The 21082-nt window shown below is 41.6% G+C and overlaps 1 protein-coding gene across 1 annotated transcript in view; it reads left to right on the top strand.

The window, feature by feature from the left end:
- The window catches only part of dnah14 (dynein axonemal heavy chain 14), a 435381-nt gene that overhangs the window by 63807 nt on the left and 350492 nt on the right, over window positions 1–21082 (top strand). Inside the window, 2 exon segments of the mRNA XM_033020484.1 lie at window positions 612–751; window positions 18934–19076. Of these exon segments, the coding sequence (XP_032876375.1) occupies window positions 612–751; window positions 18934–19076 (283 nt within the window).

Raw genomic sequence — 21082 nt, 5'->3', positions numbered from 1 at the left:
ATGTCATGTTCTTGCATTTGGTCATGAAGCTCTTTTGTTGGCTTGGCTAATTATATATCTAACAGCACAAAGGTGCAGTCAGTAGAACCACTGCCTCGCTGCACCAAAGACCCATGTTTAATCCTGGCTTCCAATACCCTCTGTGTTTATTTTGCATGTTCTCCCAGTAAGAATGTAAGTTTCCTTCCCAGGTACTCTGGTTTTCTCTGACAACCCAAAAACATGCAGGTTGGTAGGTTAATTTGTCTCCTTACATCGTTCTGGGTGTTTAATGCGTGTCAGAATCTGATATGATGGCGGGAATATGGGAAGAATTAAAAAATGGGATTAATGTAGGATTAGTGTAAACGGGTGGGTTGATGGAAGGCAGGGACTAAATGGGCCTATTTCAGTGCTGTATCTCTCTCTGACTCTTTGAGAATAGATCTTCCGTTTCAATTGTAGTATATGCGGTATATTATCTGAATCAAATATCCGATTGGTAGTATAAAAAGAATAAGCTAGCATTTCTGATCAAAGTAATTAGTCATTTTGAGATATTTAGGTTCAGATTTGAGCATATGATTATTCCATATTCGCATTTTTATTCGCATTTTCTCACACATTCTTAGATTATTGGAGGAAAGTCAGGAAGGGCCTTCCTCTGAGCCCACAGAGGAAGAACTGGCCCCTGTTTCTGAAACTGAATCAAAACTGAAGTCTGAGTTTCTTCCTCAACCTGAGGTGCAGGAGCAGCATCCTGAAGTCAAAGGTAGGTTGCTCTCTTCCATGCAGTCACAATGATGCATAAGTGTGTTGTATGATAAATGGCATATTTTTATTGTAATACAGTACTTTCAGCTTATTCAAAAAGAGCAACTAAACCTGGACCTCTGTTTCTGTTTTTTTCTTTCCTGAAATGGAGAGGAACCATTGATACATTTTTAGACTCCTTCCAGAATTGATTTGATTTCATCTCCAGCATTGCTGCTAATTTCTGTTGAATCGACTTTGCCCTGAACACATCCAAAATATCTGGGACCCCTTTTCATCAGTAAACCTGTGGTAGAGCAGAACTCTCGGCGATGGCCACAGATTCTGCTGTAGGGGTGGGGGAAAGGCCCTTAGTCAGGAAAGGGACACTCATACCCTCTGTGTTATTGCAGACTGCAGTCAACATATCTTCTTCTAACAGGATATGCTGATAGGGTGGAATGAAGAGGTATAGACCAGTTGGGCTGAATGCCCTCTTTCAGTGCTGCTGTAAACGCTATGTAATTCGAAGCAGTTCCAAACTGCCCTAGTGAGGAAACAAACCCCTTCTTCAATTTCTTCTGAAGCTCAAATTCCCTCCAGGATCAGGTCTATTCCCTCAAGTAAACTTTAAACCTTTAAAAGAACCTGAATGGAGGTCAAGATCCCCCCCCCCCAGCAGTGAATGTTGAGCCCAATACAAGTCTTAGATGGTGCATGGGCAGTTCCAAACAGCTGAGCCTTTACCGTGAGATAGTGATCCACCAGCCTGAGAAAATACCCAGTTGGAATCGGGAGGTCATGTTGCAGCTTTATAAAATTGTAGTTAGGCTCCATTTCGAGTAATGTGCATATTCTGGTCGTCACAGTACAAGAGGGACGTGGAGGTTTGGAGGGAATGTAGAAGAGGTTTACCAGACAGCTGTCTTAACTTGTCACAGACGTTGTGGAAAGAAGGACCAGTTTCTGAGCTGTACTGTTCTAGGTTCTATGCTCTGAAATCAAAATGACAGAAATATACAACACAGAGGGAGGGAGGTCTTTCATCCCAATGTGTCTATGTGGGTCAAAGATGGGCTTTGGATTAATCCCATCTCTCTGTCCTTGTTCCTTTGCCATGCAGATTATGACCATTCAAGATGTTTTCCAGTATGTTTGACTTATTACGAAAAGCTTCTGTCTCCTCCATTCTTTATACAGTGAGTTTGAATCCATCATTACTCTTTATCTTTTTCACTTGTTAGGTGAAAAGCCTATTCCTCAATTCCCCTCTTGTTCTTCTACCAATTATTAAAATATGTGCCCCCTAGATTTTGTCTCTGTTTTAATCAAAACAAGTTTGGACTATTTTGCAGACATTTCCTGGGCCTGTCCTAGTTTTATACTTAATTAAATCTCCTTTCATTCTCCTCTGTTCCAAATAATAATATCAGCCGAGAGAGACCCTTCATAATTCTCCATTTTAATAAATGTAATACTGGTGAGTATGGGTCTCACTTCTTCAGTCTGTCCTCACAAGGCAACCCTCTCAACCCCAGAATCAATCTCATGAATCTGCACCACACTAACTTAAGCAGGTATGTGCCTGCTTAGGGGCAGGGATAACTTAAACCTTCGGTCCCATTAGCAAGTTGAAAATGGTCTAGTATCATGGACATTCTATAGTTTTTGGCCAAGATAAAGAATATGCTTTTTCTTTATATATGTTATTTTCTAATTCATTTCAACATATCGCTAACTCTCTGCACCAGAACAAAGAACATAGTATAAGATAACACAAGAACAACATACAACATAACACAAGTACAACATAACACAAGAACAAAGTACAGCACAGGAATGGGCCCTTTGACCCACAATGTGCTGAACAAGACGCCTAGCTAAACTGATCTCATCTGCCTGCAAATGATCCATATCCCTCTATTCCCTGCCCTTTCATGCACCTATCTAAAAGCCTCTAAAATGCCACTAATATATCAGTCTCCATCTCCACCCATGGTAATTGGTTCTATGGCCCCACCGCTCTCTGAGTAAAAAAAAAACTTGTACCGTTCATCTCTATTAAACTTTCCCCTTCTCACATAGCCATGCCCTCCAGTGTTGGGCATTTCCACCTTGGGAGGGGGGGGGGGGGGGGGGGGGGGGGAGGCTCTGATTGTTTATCCTATTTATGCTTCTTATAATTTTAAATACTTCTATCAGGTCTCCCCTCAACCTCCAACATTCCAGAGAAAACAATACGTCCATCCAACCTCTCTCTGCAGCTTAAACCCTCTAATCTAGGCAGCATTCTGGTAGCATTCTGCTCTGCACCCTCCTCAAAGCTTCCAAATCTTTCCTGTTATTGGGCGACCAGAACTGCACACTTTCTCCAAATGTTGTAAGAGTGCGTCATGACTTCCTGATTTTCACATTCAATGCCCTTAGCAATGAAGGCAAGCATACTAGACAGAAGTATGCTTACTAGTTCCTGGAGTTTTTTATCCAACATTTCTGATTTATCGCTTAAAATCACATGCAGACATAGCGTTAGGAGAGCTATAAGCCTCCACACCTTTTGCCAAAGTATGCCTAGGATGCGTACTGATATGATACTTAGAACTATCAAAGAGTCACAGACCTGAAATGTTAACTGTTTCCCTTTGCACAGATGCTGGTTGACCTGCTGTTTTCCCCAGCATTTTCTGTTTTAATTTCAGATTTTCAGCATCCGCAGCTTTTTTGATTTTCATCTTTTAAGCATTTTGATTATCATAATACTAATAATAGAAAGGATAGGCATGATTTGATTAAATAGTCATCAGTTTTGGCTGTTTTGCATGTAATTCCAATGTTCTTCAGTTCGGCACATACCGTCAAGTAGAGATTCCTTCTCTCAGAGTTACTAGGACTTTGCCCCCATAGTATGGAAAAAGAGAGAGATCTACAATAATTATAGGCAGCATGGAGTAAATGAGGTGCTTGAGGAGTATAAAGAATGTAAAAAGAATCTTAAGAAAGAAATTAGAAAAGCTAAAAGAAGATATGAGGTTGCTTTGGCAAGTAAGGAGAAAGTAAATCCAAAGGGTTTCTACAGCTATATTAATAGCAAAAGGATAACGAGGGGTAAAGTTGGGCCATTAGAGAGTCAGAGTGGACAGCTATCTGCAGAGCCAAAAGAGATGGGGGAGATATTGAACAATTTATTTTCTTCGGTATTCACCAAGGAGAAGGATATTGAATTATGTGAGGTAAGGGAAACAAGTAGAGTAGCTATGGAAACTATGAGGATCAAAGAAGAGGAAGTACTGACACTTTTGAGAAATATAAAAGTGGATAAGTCTCCAGGTCCGGACAGGATATTCCCTAGGACATTGAGGGAAGTTAGTGTAGAAATAGCAGGGGCTATGACAGAAATATTTCAAATGTCATTAGAAACGGGAATAGTGCCGGAGGATTGGCGTACTGCGCATGTTGTTCCATTGTTTAAAAAGGGGTCTAAGAGTAAACCTAGCAATTATAGACCTGTTAGTTTGACGTCAGTGGTGGGCAAATTAATGGAAAGGATACTTAGAGATAATATATATAAGCATCTGGATAAACAGGGTCTGATTAGGAACAGTCAACATGGATTTGTGCCTGGAAGGTCATGTTTGACTAATCTTCTTGAATTTTTTGAAGAGGTTACTCGGGAAATTGATGAGGGTAAAGCCGTGGATGTTGTATATATGGACTTCAGTAAGGCCTTTGACAAGGTTCCTCACGGAAGGTTGGTTAAGAAGGTTCAATGGTTGGGTATTAATGGTGGAGTAGCAAGATGGATTCAACAGTGGCTGAATGGGAGATGCCAGAGAGTAATGGTGGATGGTTGTTTGTCAGGTTGGAGGCCAGTGACTAGTGGGGTGCCACAGGGATCTGTGTTGGGTCCACTGTTGTTTGTCATGTACATCAATGATCTGGATGATAGTGTGGTAATTGGATTAGTAAGTATGCAGATGATACTAAGATAGGTGGGGTTGTGGATAATGAAGTAGATTTTCAAAATCTACAGAGAGATTTATGCCAGTTGGAAGAGTGGGCTGAAAGATGGCAGATGGAGTTTAATGCTGATAAGTGTGAGGTGCTACATCTTGGCAGGACAAATCAAAATAGGACGTACATGGTAAATGGTAGGGAATTGAAGAATGCAGTTGAACAGAGGGATCTGGGAATAACTGTGCACAGTTCCCTGAAAGTGGAATCTCATGTAGATAGGGTGGTAAAGAAAGCTTTTGGTATGCTGGCCTTTATAAATCAGAGTATTGAGTATAGAAGTTGGGATGTAATGTTAAAATTGTACAAGGCATTGGTGAGGCCAATTTTGGAGTATGGTGTACAATTTTGGTCGCCTAATTATAGGAAGGATGTCAACAAAATAGAGAGAGTACAGAGGAGATTTACTAGAATGTTGCCTGGGTTCCAGCAACTAAGTTACAGAGAAAGGTTGAACAAGTTAGGGCTTTATTCTTTGGAGTGCAGCAGGTTAAGGGGGGACTTGATAGAGGTCTTTAAAATGATGAGAGGGATAGACAGAGTTGACGTGGATAAGCTTTTCCCACTGAGAGTAGGGAAGATTCAAACAAGGGGACATGACTTGAGAATTAAGGGACAGAAGTTTAGGGGTAACATGAGGGGGAACTTCTTTACTCAGAGAGTGGTGGCTGTGTGGAATGAGCTTCCAGTGAAGGTGGTGGAGGCAGGTTCGTTTTTATCATTTAAAAATAAATTGGATAGTTATATGGACGGAAAAGGAATGGAGGGTTATGGTCTGAACGCAGGTGTATGGGACTAGGGGAGAATACGTGTTCGGCGCGGACAAGAAGGGTCGAGATGGCCTGTTTCCGTGATGTAATTGTTATATGGTTATATGGTTATATAGTATTACATTTATAATGCAGTTCTCTTATACACAAGGGGGTCAGCCAAAAGCAGACCCCACAACTAACAAACGGGATTCATTCTTTTTATTTTCTGGCAGTGCTTGGCTGCACACAAAGTGGATCAGAAGTGGTGCCTGTGTTCATCTAGCTGGTCACTCCCTGTGCAGAATAGTTTTTTTTTTTTTATTAATAGTTTTTTTATTGGAGGGAAAAAAAAAAAAATCACAGTACATCTGATGTATGGTATTACATTTTCCTCCATTTTGTTTTTTATAAATAATAATAATAATAATAATATAAACAAAATAACCCTAACCCACCCTCCCTAAACACCCCTTGGCAGCTTATTTTTTCACAATCCAAATATATCACAAAATCAAATGCACTTTTTAACAATAATAAAGTAACAAAACAGAATAAAGGCGGATCCCCACTTACTGTCAAGTGTCCTCAGTCAATAGGTAGTTCCTTTAGACCCTCAAAGTATGATAAAAAGGGTTCCCATTTCAAGTAAAACTTTTTCACAGACCCCCTCAATGTGAATTTAATCTTTTCTAGCCTTAAAAAAAACATAACGTCTTCCAGCCAAGCAGCGGCAGATGGAGGAGTGGTAGATTTCCAGACCAGCAAGATTCTCCTACGGGCCAAAAGTGATGTAAATGTAATGATATCAGACTGGGTTGTATTTAAACCCAAGGTTTTATCTGTTACACCAAATACAGCTACAAGCGGGCAAGGTCTCACTGTCATCCCAAGGACTTCACTGATGGTTTTAAAAACCACTGCCCAGTAGTTAACAAGTTTGGGGCAAGACCAGAATGCATGAGCTAGATTGGCTGGAGAGAACGAGCACCTGTCACAGCCAGCGTCCGTCCCTGGATATATGTTAGCAAGCCTGGCTTTGCTTAAATGAACCCTGTGTAAAACTTTAAATTGTATGAGCCCCAATCTAGCACATGATGACGAGGAGTGGACTTTTTTCAGCGCTTCTGTCCAGCATTCCTCAGACAGATCCATACCAAGGTCATCCTCCCACCTAGCTTTAACTTTGTTCAGGTTTTGATCTCCTAAATACATCAATTGAGAATATACTGCAAAGATCAGTCCTTTATTTGCAAAGGTAAGAGTGAGTTTATCCAACACTGTGACAGAAGGGAGATCAGGAAAAGAAGGAAATGTTTTCATGACAAAGTGGCGGACCTGAAGATATTTAAAGAAATGATTATGTGGGAGGCCATATTTTTTGTGTAGGTTGTCGAAACTATCAAATGTGTTGTTAGTGTATAAATCCTTAATGCACATAAGACCATTCAAACCCCACTGTCGAAAGGTTGAGTCAAGTGCAGAGGGGGGGAATAAATGGTTACTATGAATGGGACCCAGAACTGAAGCTGATGTAAGCTTATAATGGCAACGAAATTGGTTAAAAATTTTGATGGTGGATAGTACGACAGGGTTGGATGTAAATCTAGAGGGTTTCAATGGCAGGGAGGAATATACTAAAGCTGGGAGAGACGAGGAGTAACAGGATTGTGATTCAAGCAGACACCAGTCTGTACCTGGTCGGTGGAGCCAGAATAATATCTTTTGGATATTGGATGCCCAGTAATAATTAATAAAGCTAGGAAGGCCCAGTCCACCTACTTCACGACCTCTTTGGAGAGTGCACTTATTGACCCTTGGAACCTTGTTACCCCATATAAAGAAGGTTATAGATTGGTTAACTGAGTTAAAAAATGACTTGGGTAGGAAAACCGGCAAACATTGGAACAAGTAAAGAAATCTGGGAAGTACAGTCATCTTCACTGACTGCACTCTCCCAGCCATAGTGAGTGGCAGACTACGCCATCTCTCAAAGTCAGCCTTCATTTGGCTAACTTGAGGCATGTAGTTAGCTGCAAACAGGGATGTGAAAAAGCGGGTGATGTGTATTCCTAAATATACAAAACCTTCTTGAGATATGGGAAAGGGCAGGGTTTCCTGTTGGATCTGTAGGGCTAGGTTGATGGGAAAGCATTTGCTTTTTTGGAGGTTTAGTTTATAGCCGGAAAAAGTCCCAAACTGATCCAACAAGGACACAATTGCAGGGCCACTGGCTGTAGGGTCACTCACATAAAGAAGAAGGTCGTCGGCATATAGAGACACACAATGTTCCCTGTTTCCTCTCCTAATGCCCTGGAATAATGTGGTTGACCTAAGTGTAATAGAGTGGGGCTCAATTGCAATCGCAAAAAGAAGCGGAGACAATGGGCAGCCTTGACGAGTGCCACGTGTTAATTGAAAATAATCAGATCTTAAATAATTTGTCTGTACACATGCTAAGGGTGAATGATATAATAGGCTACAAATTTTTTGCCAAATCCAAATCTCTCCAAGACTCTGAACAAATATGACCACTCCACTCGATCGAATGCCTTCTCCGCGTCCAAAGAGATAACAGCCTCTGGGCACAGAGAAGCACTGGGCGAATAGACCACATTGGCCAATCGGCGGATATTAGAAAAGGAATGACGATTTTTAATGAAACCTGTTTGATCTTCTGAGATTATTTTGTGAAGTTGGCATTCTAAACGGCAAGCCAGCGCCTTCGCCAAAATTTTTACATCTACATTCAAAAGTGAGCTGGGGCGGTATGATCCACATTGAGTCGGATCCTTGTCTTTTTTAAGAAGAAGTGAAATAGAAGCCTGTGAAAGAGTGGGAGGTAATGAACCTTTTACCAAAGATTCTTGAAACATTTCTAAAAGAACAGGTGTGAGCTTATCCTTAAATTTCTTATAAAATTCTAATGGGTAGCCGTCAGGGCCAGGGGTTTTACCACTCTGCATCGCCATAATGGCATTATTAATCTCTTCCTGCCCAAGGGGTTGGTCTAGATTTTCTGCGTCTTCTAATTCCAGAGTGGGTATTTCCAAATCGTCTAAGAAAGTTTCCATATTCATAGTATCCAAGGGGAATTCTGAGGTGTAAAGAGAAGAATAAAAGGCTGGGAAAGTATTGTTTATTTCTTTTGGATTGCTTGTTCTGTCTTGGTGTATGTCTCTTATCTGAGGAATAAGCCGTGACGCGGATTGACGCTTCAGTTGGTGAGCCATAAGCCGGCTCGCCTTATCACCATATTCATAATAAAGACCACGAGTCCGGAGAATTAGTTGTTCTGTTTGATTAGTAGATAAAAGATTGAATTTCGTTTGTAAATCAGCACGGCTTTTGTATAATTGGGTGGTGGGTGCTTCAGAATATTGCCTATCCAGGGTCAAGATGGATTTTAACAGGGTTTCCATTTTCTTCTTGCATTCTTTATTGGCGTATGAAGTATAAGATATGATTTGACCTCTTAAGTAGGCTTTTAAAGTTTCCCAAATTAAAGAGCAGGATACGGACTCAGTTTTATTAATTTTGAGGAATGTGTCTATGTTAGCTGATACAAAACTGCAACATTTTTCATTGGAAAGCAAAAGGGGGGTTGAGTTTCCAAAGAGGTCATTCTTTAATATTTAAAGGAAAGCCTAGGTCCAGTATCACAGGTGAGTGATCTGATATTACTATAGCAGTATATTCAATTTTCTTAACCCTAGGAATGAAGGGGCTGTCTATAAAAAAATAGTCTATTCTGGAAAAAGAATGGCGAACATGAGAAAAAAAAGAGAATTGTCTAGCAGTTGGGTTCAGAAATCTCCAGGGGTCCACATAACCATTTTGTTGCATAAACAGTGAGAAGGTCTTTGCCATACCAGAAGGTGTCCCCTTAGAACTAGACCTATCAAACAGTGGATAGCACAGTTCAGGTCTCCCGAAAAAATTAGCTGGTGCGTGTTCAGATCGGGTATTAATGACAGAACCTTATTTGCAAAGTGAACATCATCCCAATTAGGGGCATAAACATTCACTAAAACGGCAGGTTTTTGAAAAAGACACCTGGAAACAATAATAAACCGGCCATTAGGGTCACTGACTACGTCAGATGGTGTAAACTGTATTCTCTTGTTGATTAATATTGCCACACCCCTGGACCTACTATTAAATCTGACTAACCCACGTTTTACGCAGTCTATTATGATCTTGCAGTCTTAAGTGAGTCTCTTGTAAAAGTAGTATATCTGTTTTTAGTTGTTTTAGGTGAGAAAAGTTATTTGAGCCTGTAAAAAACAATTTATTTGAGTAACCTTGCATGTTATTAAGATAATATAGACAACACTCATTATAACGGACTCATTATAATGGTGTCCATCATTGCCGATTGTGCACTGTAACTTTGGGTGGCACGATGGCACATCAGTAAAGTTGCTGCCTTCTAGCGCCGGAGTCCCAGCTTCGATTCTGACTACATGTGCTGTCTGTAATGAGTTTGTACATTCTCCCTGTGACCGAATGGATTTTCTCCAGTGGCTTCGGTTTTTCCCGCATTCCAAAGATATGCAGGTTTGTAGGTTAATTGGCTTCTGTAAAATTGTCCCTAGTTTGTAGGATAGAACTACTGTATGGGTGATCACTGGTTGGTGCAGACTCGGTGTGCCAAAGGTCCTGTTTCTATGCTGTATCTCTAAAATGAGTAGGGAGATTTACTCTAACCTCCTAGCGGTTACTTTGTGAAACAACAAGTAATATTGAGAACCAAAGTTCTTTTTAACAGCTCAAATGTGTTTTTGTTACTGCAAGCTAAAAATACTAAAGGCTGTTTGTTACATTGTTCAAAAGAGGGTCATTGCATCAGTGTCTTATCGATTGCTTGTCAATTTCATTTGCCTCCCGCAGGGTAACAAGCAGACTGTGTTCTTAAGGAGACAGTGGTGTCTGATTACTGTGGGAAATCCATGATAAAGCAGTCCGTAATAATGAATTTCTAGTGTATTTCTTACTCTGGTTACATTTTCTCATTACTTTGAGTCTAATCCTCATATAAAATTATCTGCTTAGAATCCCCCAAAATGCTCAATTTTGGCCTTAAAAGTCCTCAACAACTGAGCACCCAACCATTCCAGCTGTAGAAACCCAAAGATTTATAACCCTTTGATTAAAGGAATTTATGCTAATCTTACTCCTAAATGGTTACCCCCTTATCCTGAGACTGTGATTCCTCAATCGAAGTTCTCCATATCGCAGCAATAGCCTCTTCGAATCCTCTGTGGAAAGTAAACTCAAGTCAAGGGCTGGCGATCTAATATAAAAGCAGAAAATGCTGAGGTCAGATAGTCAGACTAGTAATCGAATGTTGTGGTGAAAAAGATGGTTTTCCATTTATGTTTTATTTATCGATGGCTTTACACTTTGCAGAGTCAAGAGTAAGATAACACTTCTCCATGCTAGGTGCCAAATCTGGTTATGGAATTCTGGAGTTGCAAGAGACTGCAGATGCTGGAATCTTGAGCAGAAAATAAACTGCTGGAGGAACTCCGCAGGTCGGGCAGCATCTGTGGAGGAAAATGGATATGTGGTGTTTCTGGTGGGACCCTTTTTCAGACTGTGTAGGAAAGAACTGCAGATGCTGGTTTAAATCGAAGGTAGACACAAAATGCTGGAGTAACTCAGACTGAAGAAGGGTCTCGAACTGAAACATCACCCATTCCCTCTCTCCAGAGATGCTGCCTGTCCTGCTGAGTTACTTCAGCATTTTGTGTCTCCCCTTTTTCACTGATAGAATAGATCGGAGAAATCTGATAAAAAAGGGGCGAGGGATCACGTGGGCAAGTAATATGTGAATTAGGTGAGATGGGGTAATTGGCAGAGAGGCGAATATGGCTAGCAACCCAGCTTCTCTTCACCAGTTTTCTCCCCTCTATTTTTATCAGTCTGTAGAAGGATCCCGATCTGAAATATGGGTCTCGACCCGAAACGTCGCCTATTTCCTTCGCTCAATAGATGCTGCCTCACCCGCTGAGTTTCTCCAGCATTTTTGTCTACCTTCGATTTTCCAGCATCTGCAGTTCCTTCTTAAACACCGATCTGAAATATCGTCTGTCCATTTTCTACCACAGACACTGACTGACCCGTCCTCCAACAGTTTTGGTAACGGTAATGCACAATAGTGACAATTCTGGCTGCCTGTTTCTCCACTTGTGTTTCGGGAGGTCTTTCCCATAAGGAGTGAGAATAATTGTATGTTGCAAATGACTTGAGTGTATTTGAGATTTTGTTTTTAATCCACAAAGTTTAAAATAATAAGTAATGCAGCTTCTTAAAATGTTTGCCTGACAAAGAGTTGGCAAACATTTATTTGTGAGTGTTTGAATTTTTAGGAGCCAAATCAGACATGTAAAAATGTTCCTTTCAGATGCTGTGCCTTTGTCTAAAGATAAAATGCTAAGACATCCGAGCAGATGGTTTCCCCAAATTAATCAAACATTCACCACATGTCAGCTATTTCATGGCTATGTCTCCCGTACAATACAGCAAACCCAACATTTACTGTGAGACAGAAAACATTTTTACAGACAAATTATTTATTGTATTGTTGCCTATAATGTCTACGCAGTGAATGTACTTCATCAGTAGCAGACCATCATTCAGACCAAGCAACGATGAAGGAACTATAATATCTTTCCAAATCAAGATGTTGTGTAACTTTAAGGGGAGCCTGCAGCTCATGGTATTCATTTGCATCTGCTGCCCTTGCCTTAATTGGTGGTTTGTGGATTTGGGAGGTGATCTTGTAACTCGTTATTACATAGCTGGGAGATGATCTATTAAAAGTGATGCTTCACCATGAAAATTTTCAAATATGATTCTGCAGAAAATAATTATATTTGCAGAACACTTCCATACTTTTACATCTGATTTCTACACTCCCATAATGTATTCAGAGAATCCAGGTCTAAGGCTAATCTTCTCATACAAAGATGCCTAGAGCCAGCTGGAAAGCTATTTCTATATCACTTTTTTCAGTGCACCTATTATTGTCAGAGAAGTCAAACTTAATTCAGCACTTTGTGGAAAATCTTGTCACTGATTGTGCAAAGTTTGACATGTTTTCAATGAGCATGTAATGTCCTTGGCCCTGGCTCAGGGTAAAAAAAAGCCACAACATTTTGCAAACTGGGACTGTAAATAATTTCTGTGAAATGGTTGCTCTTATGTAAATAGGTGATATATTTTTGGAGTACAAATGAGACTGGGACATACACCATGAATGGTGGGCTCGGGGAGTAGTTAGGAATAGAGGGACTTTGGTGTGAAAGATTCTTGAAAGTGGCAATGTAGGCAGATAATGTAGGTACTGAACCAAGCTGGCGGAAAAGCCAGGTGGCTCTTTGCATGCTGGTCCCAGAAATGGATCTGCTATCATTCTTTACATTTGCTTCACTCTTTTAAATCTTTATTTCAGCAGCAGCATTTCTTACACTAACTATGCTATTCCCTTTATCTGTACACCGTGGGCAGCTTGATTGTGATAATGTAGTCTTTTCACTGACTGAATGGCACACAACAGAAATACATTTCACCTTACCTCGGCAAATGTGACAAAAACTAAACTATAGGCAACATAGTTAAGAGAACATATGTGATACTGGCCTTCATTACCCTGGGCAGTAAATACAAGAGCAGAAAGGTTATGCACCATCTTTATACAACTTTGGTCTGACCTCAGCTCAAGCACTGTGTACAGTTCTGGTCACCACACTGCAGGAAACTTGTGATAGGGCTGGAGACAGCGCAGGGGAGATTCACCAGGATGTTTCCTGGTATGAAGTAGTTCAGTAATTGGGAAAGACTGGAGTGGTTAGATACACAGGGAATTGCAGATGTTGGAACCTTGAGCAAAGCTCAAAATGCTGGAGGAACTCGGTGGGTCAGGTAGCATCTGTGGAGGAAATTAATACACGATGTTGCAGGTTGGGCCCTTGTTCAGACTTCAGAAGCTAGATGTTTTCCCTGGAGCAGAGGGCATTATGAGGGGGCATGCTCGAGGTATATGAAATAATGAGAAATATAGATAGAGTGGACTGCAGGAAACTTTTCCCAATATCAGTGGAGAATAAGTCTAGAAGACATAGATTTGGTGAACGAGGTAAGAGATTTAGAGGGGACCTTTTAGAAGATAACTTTTTCACCCAGAGTGTAGTGAGTAAATGGCTTACCCCTTATTCTTAAACTATGGCTACTGGTTCTGGACTCCCCCAACATCGGAACATGTTTCCTGCCTCTAACGTGTCCAATCCCTTAATAATCTTATATGTTTCAATAAGATCAATCTTATATGTTTCAATAAGATCCTAAAGGGGCCGTCGTCCTGTACGGGTATGGCTGCCCAGCCAACAGATGTCCGTTTTTTCATCTCTTTTTTTAATTTTTAGTTAGTTAAGTTTTTGTTTTTCGGAGTTCTAGTCTTTGTTATGTAGGGGTGGGGGGGGGGGGGGGGGGGGGGGGGGGAGGGTGGGGGAGGGGGAAACTGCTTTCCAGGGTCCCTTCCTGGTTGGAGAGGCAGCTTTTCTCCAGGCTGCACCTTCGACCCGTCCTAGCGGCCTACCAGCGGGTCTGGAGCGGCGTTTCCTGAGGAGACCGCCCAGAACCTCAGCTTCGGTTGCGGTGCAGCGCTGGAGTGCTATCGCGGCGCTGGAACTCCAGTGAGCTGAAGACCGCCGATGAAACATCGCAGAGCTGCGGGTCTGTGGAGCGGCCAGCCATGGGCGGCGGTGCTGACTTTAACATCGGGAGCTTGGGATCTCTTGCCGAGATCGCCAGTGGTGGAGCTCCGGTAAGGAAGCGGCCGTTCCAGGTTTCCCAAGCCACTGTGAGGATTCTCCCGACGCTGGAGCACCATCATCCGGCGAGAACGGCCTGGAACATCGGGCCTCCGCAACGGCCCGATAATGGGTGGACATGGGGATGGGGACTGGACTTTGTGCCTTCCCTCATAATGGGGTACCATTGTGGGGGGATGTTTTGTTATGTTAAATTTCTTTATTATTATGTTGTTTTCTTTTTTATGTGCTGCAATGGCAATACACATTTCACTACACCAATTGGTGTATGTGACTAATAAAGAACCTTTAAACCTTTGAAGATCCCCTCCCATCCTTCTAAACTCCAGAGTATACAAACCCAGCCGCTCCATTCTCTCAGCCTATGACAGTCCAGCCATCCCGGGAATTAACCTTGTAAACCTACTCTGCACTCCCTCAATAGCAAGATTGTCCATCAAATTAGGGGACCAAAACTGCACACGATACTCCAGGTGTGGTCTCATTAGGGCCCTATACAACTGCAGAAGGACCTCTTTGCTCCTATACTCAACTCTTGTTATGAAGGCCAACATGCCATTCGCTTTCTTCACTGCCTGCTGTACCTGCATGCTTACTTTCATTGACTGATGAACAAGTCAGATCCCGTTGTACTTCCCCTTTTCCCAACTTGACACCATTTAGATAATAATCTGCCTTCCTGTTTTTGCTACCGAAGTGGATAACCACATTTTTCCACATTAAACTGCATCTGCCATGCATCTGCCCACTCACCCAACCTGTCCAGGTCACCCTGCATTCTCACAGCATCCTCCTCACAGTTCACACTGCCACCCAGCTTTGTGTCATCTTCAAATTTGCTAATGTTACTTTGAATCCATCTAAATCATTGATGTATATTGTAAATAGCTGCGGTCCCATCACCGAGCCTTGCGGTACCCCACTAGTCACTGCCTGCCATTCTGAAAGCGACCCGTTAATCCCTACTCTTTGTATAAAAATACAGAAGGCGACCAAGTCCTGAATCAATGATAACAAAGCTGCTTTAAGAACTTCTAGTTGTAAGAATCTGTTTGTGTTTTGCAAGCCTAATTTCTTCTTGAATTTGAAGTAATTAGTCCCTTTGCCTGGCTTGTGTTGGTCTTTTATCTGAACAAATACAATGTCACCTTAATCATACTGTTACATAAATCACCTGATTTAGAATTGGTAATTGAAGCAATTTTTTCCTTTTAAAGGTCATTTGAGAAGTACTTGTCATTTTCTGGTCATTTATTGTCTCCTTTGTGTATTATACTGCTTCATTTACTTCACTAAATTATGAGATTAACTATTTCTCATCTGATCGTTTAGTGAGATGCCGTTTTATTGTTACAAATCCTGCAACTGTGTTCTTCAAGCGCGTGATCCAAGTACACATAGTTGGCTGCCAACAATTAATGGTTGCCATATTATTTCTTGGTTTACCCTTGTCCCTGAATATGTTTGGGGATGATGTTCATTTATAGATATACAGCAGAGACCCTTGACAGGACAATGAGGAAGCTTGCAGAAGACAATAAAGTTGGTGGTCTTGTAGGTGTTTTGTTTAGTTTAGTTTAGAGATACTGCACGGAAACAGGCCCTTTGGCCCATCAAGTCCGCACCGACCAGCGATTCCTGCATAATAATCATACACAGACTAGGGACAATTTACACTTATACCAAGCCAATTAACCTATAAATCTGTACGTCTTTGAAGTGTGGGAAGAAACCTAAGATCTTGGAGAAAACCCACGCGATCATGGGGAGAATGTACAAACTCCTTACAGACAGCTCCCATAGTCAGGATCGAACCCTGGTCTCCGGCGCTGCAAGCACTGTAAGAGAAAGTGGTGTAAGGCTATGTAAGATACAAATCAGATGGAAAGTTGGGCGGAGTATTGGTGAAGGAGTTTAATCCCGACAAGTTTAGTTTAGTTTAGTTTATTATTGTCATGTATAATGAGGTACAGTGAAAAGCTTTTTTGTTGCGTGCTATCCAGTCAGTGAAAAAATGCCACATGATTACAGTCAAGCTGTCCACAGTGTACAGGATAAAGGGAATAATGTTTAGTGCATGATAAAGTCCAGTAGAGTCAGATTAAAGATAGTGCAAGGGTCTCCGATGAGATAGATTGTAGGTCAAGCCTGCTCTCTAGTTGCTGATAGGATGGTTCAGTTGCCTGTTAACAGCTGGAAAGAAACTGTCTGTGAATCTGGAGGTGTGCGTTTTCATACCGTGCACCTCTTGCCTGAGGGAGAGGGGGGGTGAGACTCATCCTTGATTTTGCTGGTTTGTACCATATGTATGATTATCATACCTTAACAGACACTGGTGTTCAGAGATAGGCTGCTTTCAGTTATAATATTTGGTCTGAGTTATAATATTTGCAGCAACACTAGAAAAGATCCACAGGCATGACACAGCCCACCTGTCCTCTCCTCATAACTCAAGTTTTCCAGCCCTGGCAATGTCCTTGTAAATTTCTTAAGCACTCTATCTGGCCTTGTCACATTTTTCCTGCATGGAGTATTCTAGCTATGACCACCCAGTGATTTAAACAGTTATATTGTTTGACAAGTGAAGTTAAGTTTAGTTGTTTTTAAGTTTTAGAGAAACAGGCCCTTCGGCCCACCAAGTCCGCACTGACCAGCGATCCCCACACATTAATACTATCCTACACACAAGTGACAATTTACACTTATACCATGCCAATTAACCTTCAAACTTGTACATCTTTGGAGTGTGGGATGAAACCGAAGATCTCAGAGAAAACCCACGTGGTCACGGGGAGAACATACAAACTCCATATAGACGAGCACCCATTGCCAGGATCAAACCTGGGTCTCCAGCGCTGCAAGCAACTCTACCGTAGTGCCACTGTGCCGCCCCTGTATGTGTCCTGTATGTTTGCTAATCACCGATTACTTGTCATGCTATCTTCAGGGGTCTGAGATCATACACACTGAGGGCCCTTCTCCTCCTCTTCTCTTCTGTTTCCTACCACTTATTGTGCATTCCATAGAACATAACACAGTACACCACAGATACAGGCCCTTCAGTCCCAAATGTCTGTGCCAAAAATGATGGTGTTATACTAATCTCTTCTGTCTGTATATGATCCATATCCCTTCATTCACTGCCTCTCCATCATAAAGCCTCTTAAACATCATTAACATAACTGCTTACACCACCACCCCTGGCACCACATTCCAGGCATCCACCAATGTCTATGGGGGAAAAAAACCTGCCCCACGCATCTCCTTTAAACATTCCCCCTCTGACCTTAAAGCCATGCCCGCTAGTCATAGAGGTTGGAAACAGGCCCTTTGGCCCAACTTGCCCATGCTACCCAACATGCCCCACCTTCATAGTTCCACCTGCCCACGATTGGCCATACACCTCTTAAAGAGTCTGAAGAAGGATCTCGACCCGAAACGTTACCCATTCCTTATCTCCAGTTGCCTCACCTGCTGAGTTACTCCAGCATTTTGTGTCTACCTCTACACCTTTCCTATCCATGAACCAGTCCAAATGTATTTTAATGTTGTTATAGTACCTGTCTCAACTACCTCCTCTGACAGCTCGTTCCATACACCCGCCACCCTCTGTGTGAAAAAGTTGCCCCTCAGGTTACTATTCAATCTTTTCCCACTCAACTTAAATTGATGTCCTCTGGTTCTCGATTCCTCTATCCTGGGTAGATTCTGTGCCTTTACCCTATCTATTCCATTCATGATCCTATACACTTCTATAATATTACCCTTTATCCTCCTGCGCTCCAAGGAATAAAGTCTAAGTCTACTCAACTGAACACAATACTACAAATGTGGCCTCATCAACGTCTCGTGCAACTGTAACATAACATCCCAACTTTAATAATCAATACCCTGATTGATGAAGGTCAATGCACCGAAAGCCTTCTTGACCACTCTATCCACCCCTGACACCACTTTCATGCCACTGTGTACCTGCACCCCTAAAACATTCTGCTCTACAATTTTCACAAGGACCCTGTCATTCACTGTAAGGGTCCTACTCTGGTTTAACTTCCCAACACCTCGCACTTACCTACATTCACTCCATTAACTATTCCGCAGCCCATTTGCCATAATGATCAAGATCCTACCATAATTTTTGATAATCATATTCACTATCTACATTACCACCCACTTTAGTATCATCTGCAACCTTACCAATCATGCCTTGTATATTCTTATCCAAATCATTGATATAAACCACAAACAGCAATCAGTTCAGCATCAATCCCTGAGGCATACCACTAGTCACAGTCCTCCAGTCTGAAAAACAGCCTTCCACTATCACCCTCGGCTTCCTTCCATGAAGCCAATTAATTGGATAGATTGTTGAATAGCCTTGCACAGGCATGATGAGTTAATAAATCTTTCTATATTTTGCGATCCTACAGTAACACTAATCACTGTTCTCTGATACATCTCATCTTCTCCTTCACGTCTTCCACTTTGTATGGATTTCCGTGTAGCCAGAATTTGTGTTTCCACTGTAGTTGCAATGTTGCATTTACTATTGATGAAATGATTTCTAGTTGGAGAGTTTTGACCAGTGATCCTGTTTTCATCAGAGCCAGAGGATGATCTAGAGGATGGGGCCATACACCACATTGTGAGACTGCGAAATTCACTTGGCTGGGAGACAGTATTCCCGGAAGATGCATCATGTCTCAAAATCCGTACTACTCGATACCTTACAATGAACCAGCTACAGGTACAACTCATGGGATTTTGGCTTATACTTATGTTGTCAAATGCCATTTTCTGAAGAGAAATTAAACCAAATTTGGGATATCACAAGAAAAAAAGGTGGCTCAGAATGTGCTGGCTGGTTTGACCTGGTGAGACCTGATAATCAGCCAGGCACAATGATGAGAGTGAACTCTGATCTGATGGTCAGCTGAGTGTGAGATATGAGAGATGGACACAAAACCTGACAGTAAATTGGACTTGAGGTCCATTAGTGTTCTGGACGTGCATTTCACTGGGCATCATCATTGCTCGTTATATTAGTACTCTGATACAATCATACAACATTGTATGGTAAGTGGGGTGCAAGAAATTCTGGCTTGCCTTGTTGGTTACATTTGCTTACTTTATTAAGGTGTTTTGAGTCCCTTATTCCAACAGCAACAGATAGAAATCTGGCTGTGATTTGCCAATGCCACATGTCTGTTTGCTGATTTATCTAACTACTGACCAGCCTGAATTCTATGCTCAAACAGTTTTGGGTGAAAATGTGTACACAGCAAACCAAGCAGTTTGATGTGCCATTAGAAGGACTGCATCACCATGGCAACCAGTAGTTCCAGAAATAAACTTCACTGTTGTTACAGTGTGCTCCATAACGTTTGGGACAAAGACCCATCATTTATTTAGTTGCCTCTGTACTCCACAGTTTGAGATTTGTAATTGAAAAAAAATCACATGTGGTTAAAGTGCACATTGTCAGATTTTAATAAAGGCCATTTTTATACATTTTGGTTTCACCATGTAGAAATTACAGCTGTGTTTATACATAGTCCCCCCATTTCAGGGCACCATAATGTTTGGGGCACAGCAATGTCATGTAAATGAAAGTAGTCATGTTTAATAATTTGTTGCATATCCTTTGCATGCAATGACTGCTTGAAGTCCGCGATTCATGGACATCACCATTTGCTGGGTGTCTTCTCTGATGATGCTCTGCCAGGCGAGTATTGCAGCCATCTTTCACTTATGCTTGTTTTGGGGGCTAGTCCCCTTCAGTTTTCTCTTCAGTATATAAAAGGCATGCTCAATTGGGTTCAGATCTTGGCCACTCAAGAATTGACAATTTTTTAGCTTTGAAAAACTCCTTTGTTGCTTTAGCAGTATGTTTGGGGTCATTGTCTTGCTGTAGAATGAACCGCCGGCCAATTACACTTCAGAATTCATTATGCTACTACCATCAGTAGTGTATCATCAATGAAGATAAGTGAGCCAGTACCTTCAGCAGCCATACATGCCCAGGCCATAACATCCCCACCACTGTGTTTCACAGATGAGGTGGTATGCTTTGGATCTTGGGCAGTTCCTTCTCTCCTCCATACTTTGCTCTTGTGATCACTCTGATATAAGTTAATCTTCGTCTCATCTGTCCACAAGACCTTTTTCCAGAACTGTGGTTACTCTTTTAAGTACTTCTTGGCAAACTGTGACCTGGCCATACTATTTTTGCAGCTAACCAGTGGTTTGCATCTTGCAGTGTAGCCTCTGGTCATTGACAAATCCACACCTGACTCCTGAAGAGTGTTTCTGATCTGTCAGACAGGTGTTTGGGAGTTTTTCTTTATTATAGAGAGAATTCTTCTGTCATCAGCTGTGGAGGTCTTCCTTGGCCTGCCAGTTCCTTTGCGATTAGTAAGCTCATCAGTGCTCTCTTTCTTCTTAATGATGTTTCAAACAGTTGATTTTTGTAAGCCTAAGGTTTGGCTGTCTCTAACAGTTTTATTCTTGTTTCTTAGTCTCATAATGGCTTCTTTGACTTTCATTGGCACAACTTTGGTCCTCATGTTGATAAAGAGCAATAAAAGAGTTTCCAAAGGCTGGAGGAAATACTAGGTTTACTAGAATTTTGAGGAGGTCTACTAGAATTTTGCCTGGATTAGGGAGCATTAACTACAGGGAGCCAGACAAGCACTCAAATTGCCAAGGCACAGAAGGCTACTACCAAATGCTGGAAAAAGGGATTAGTTTAGT

Source organism: Amblyraja radiata, chromosome 5 (genome assembly GCF_010909765.2).
Source record: "Amblyraja radiata isolate CabotCenter1 chromosome 5, sAmbRad1.1.pri, whole genome shotgun sequence".
Classification (NCBI taxonomy): Eukaryota; Metazoa; Chordata; class Chondrichthyes; order Rajiformes; family Rajidae; genus Amblyraja; species Amblyraja radiata.
This window is presented reverse-complemented; position numbering and strand designations above follow the sequence as displayed.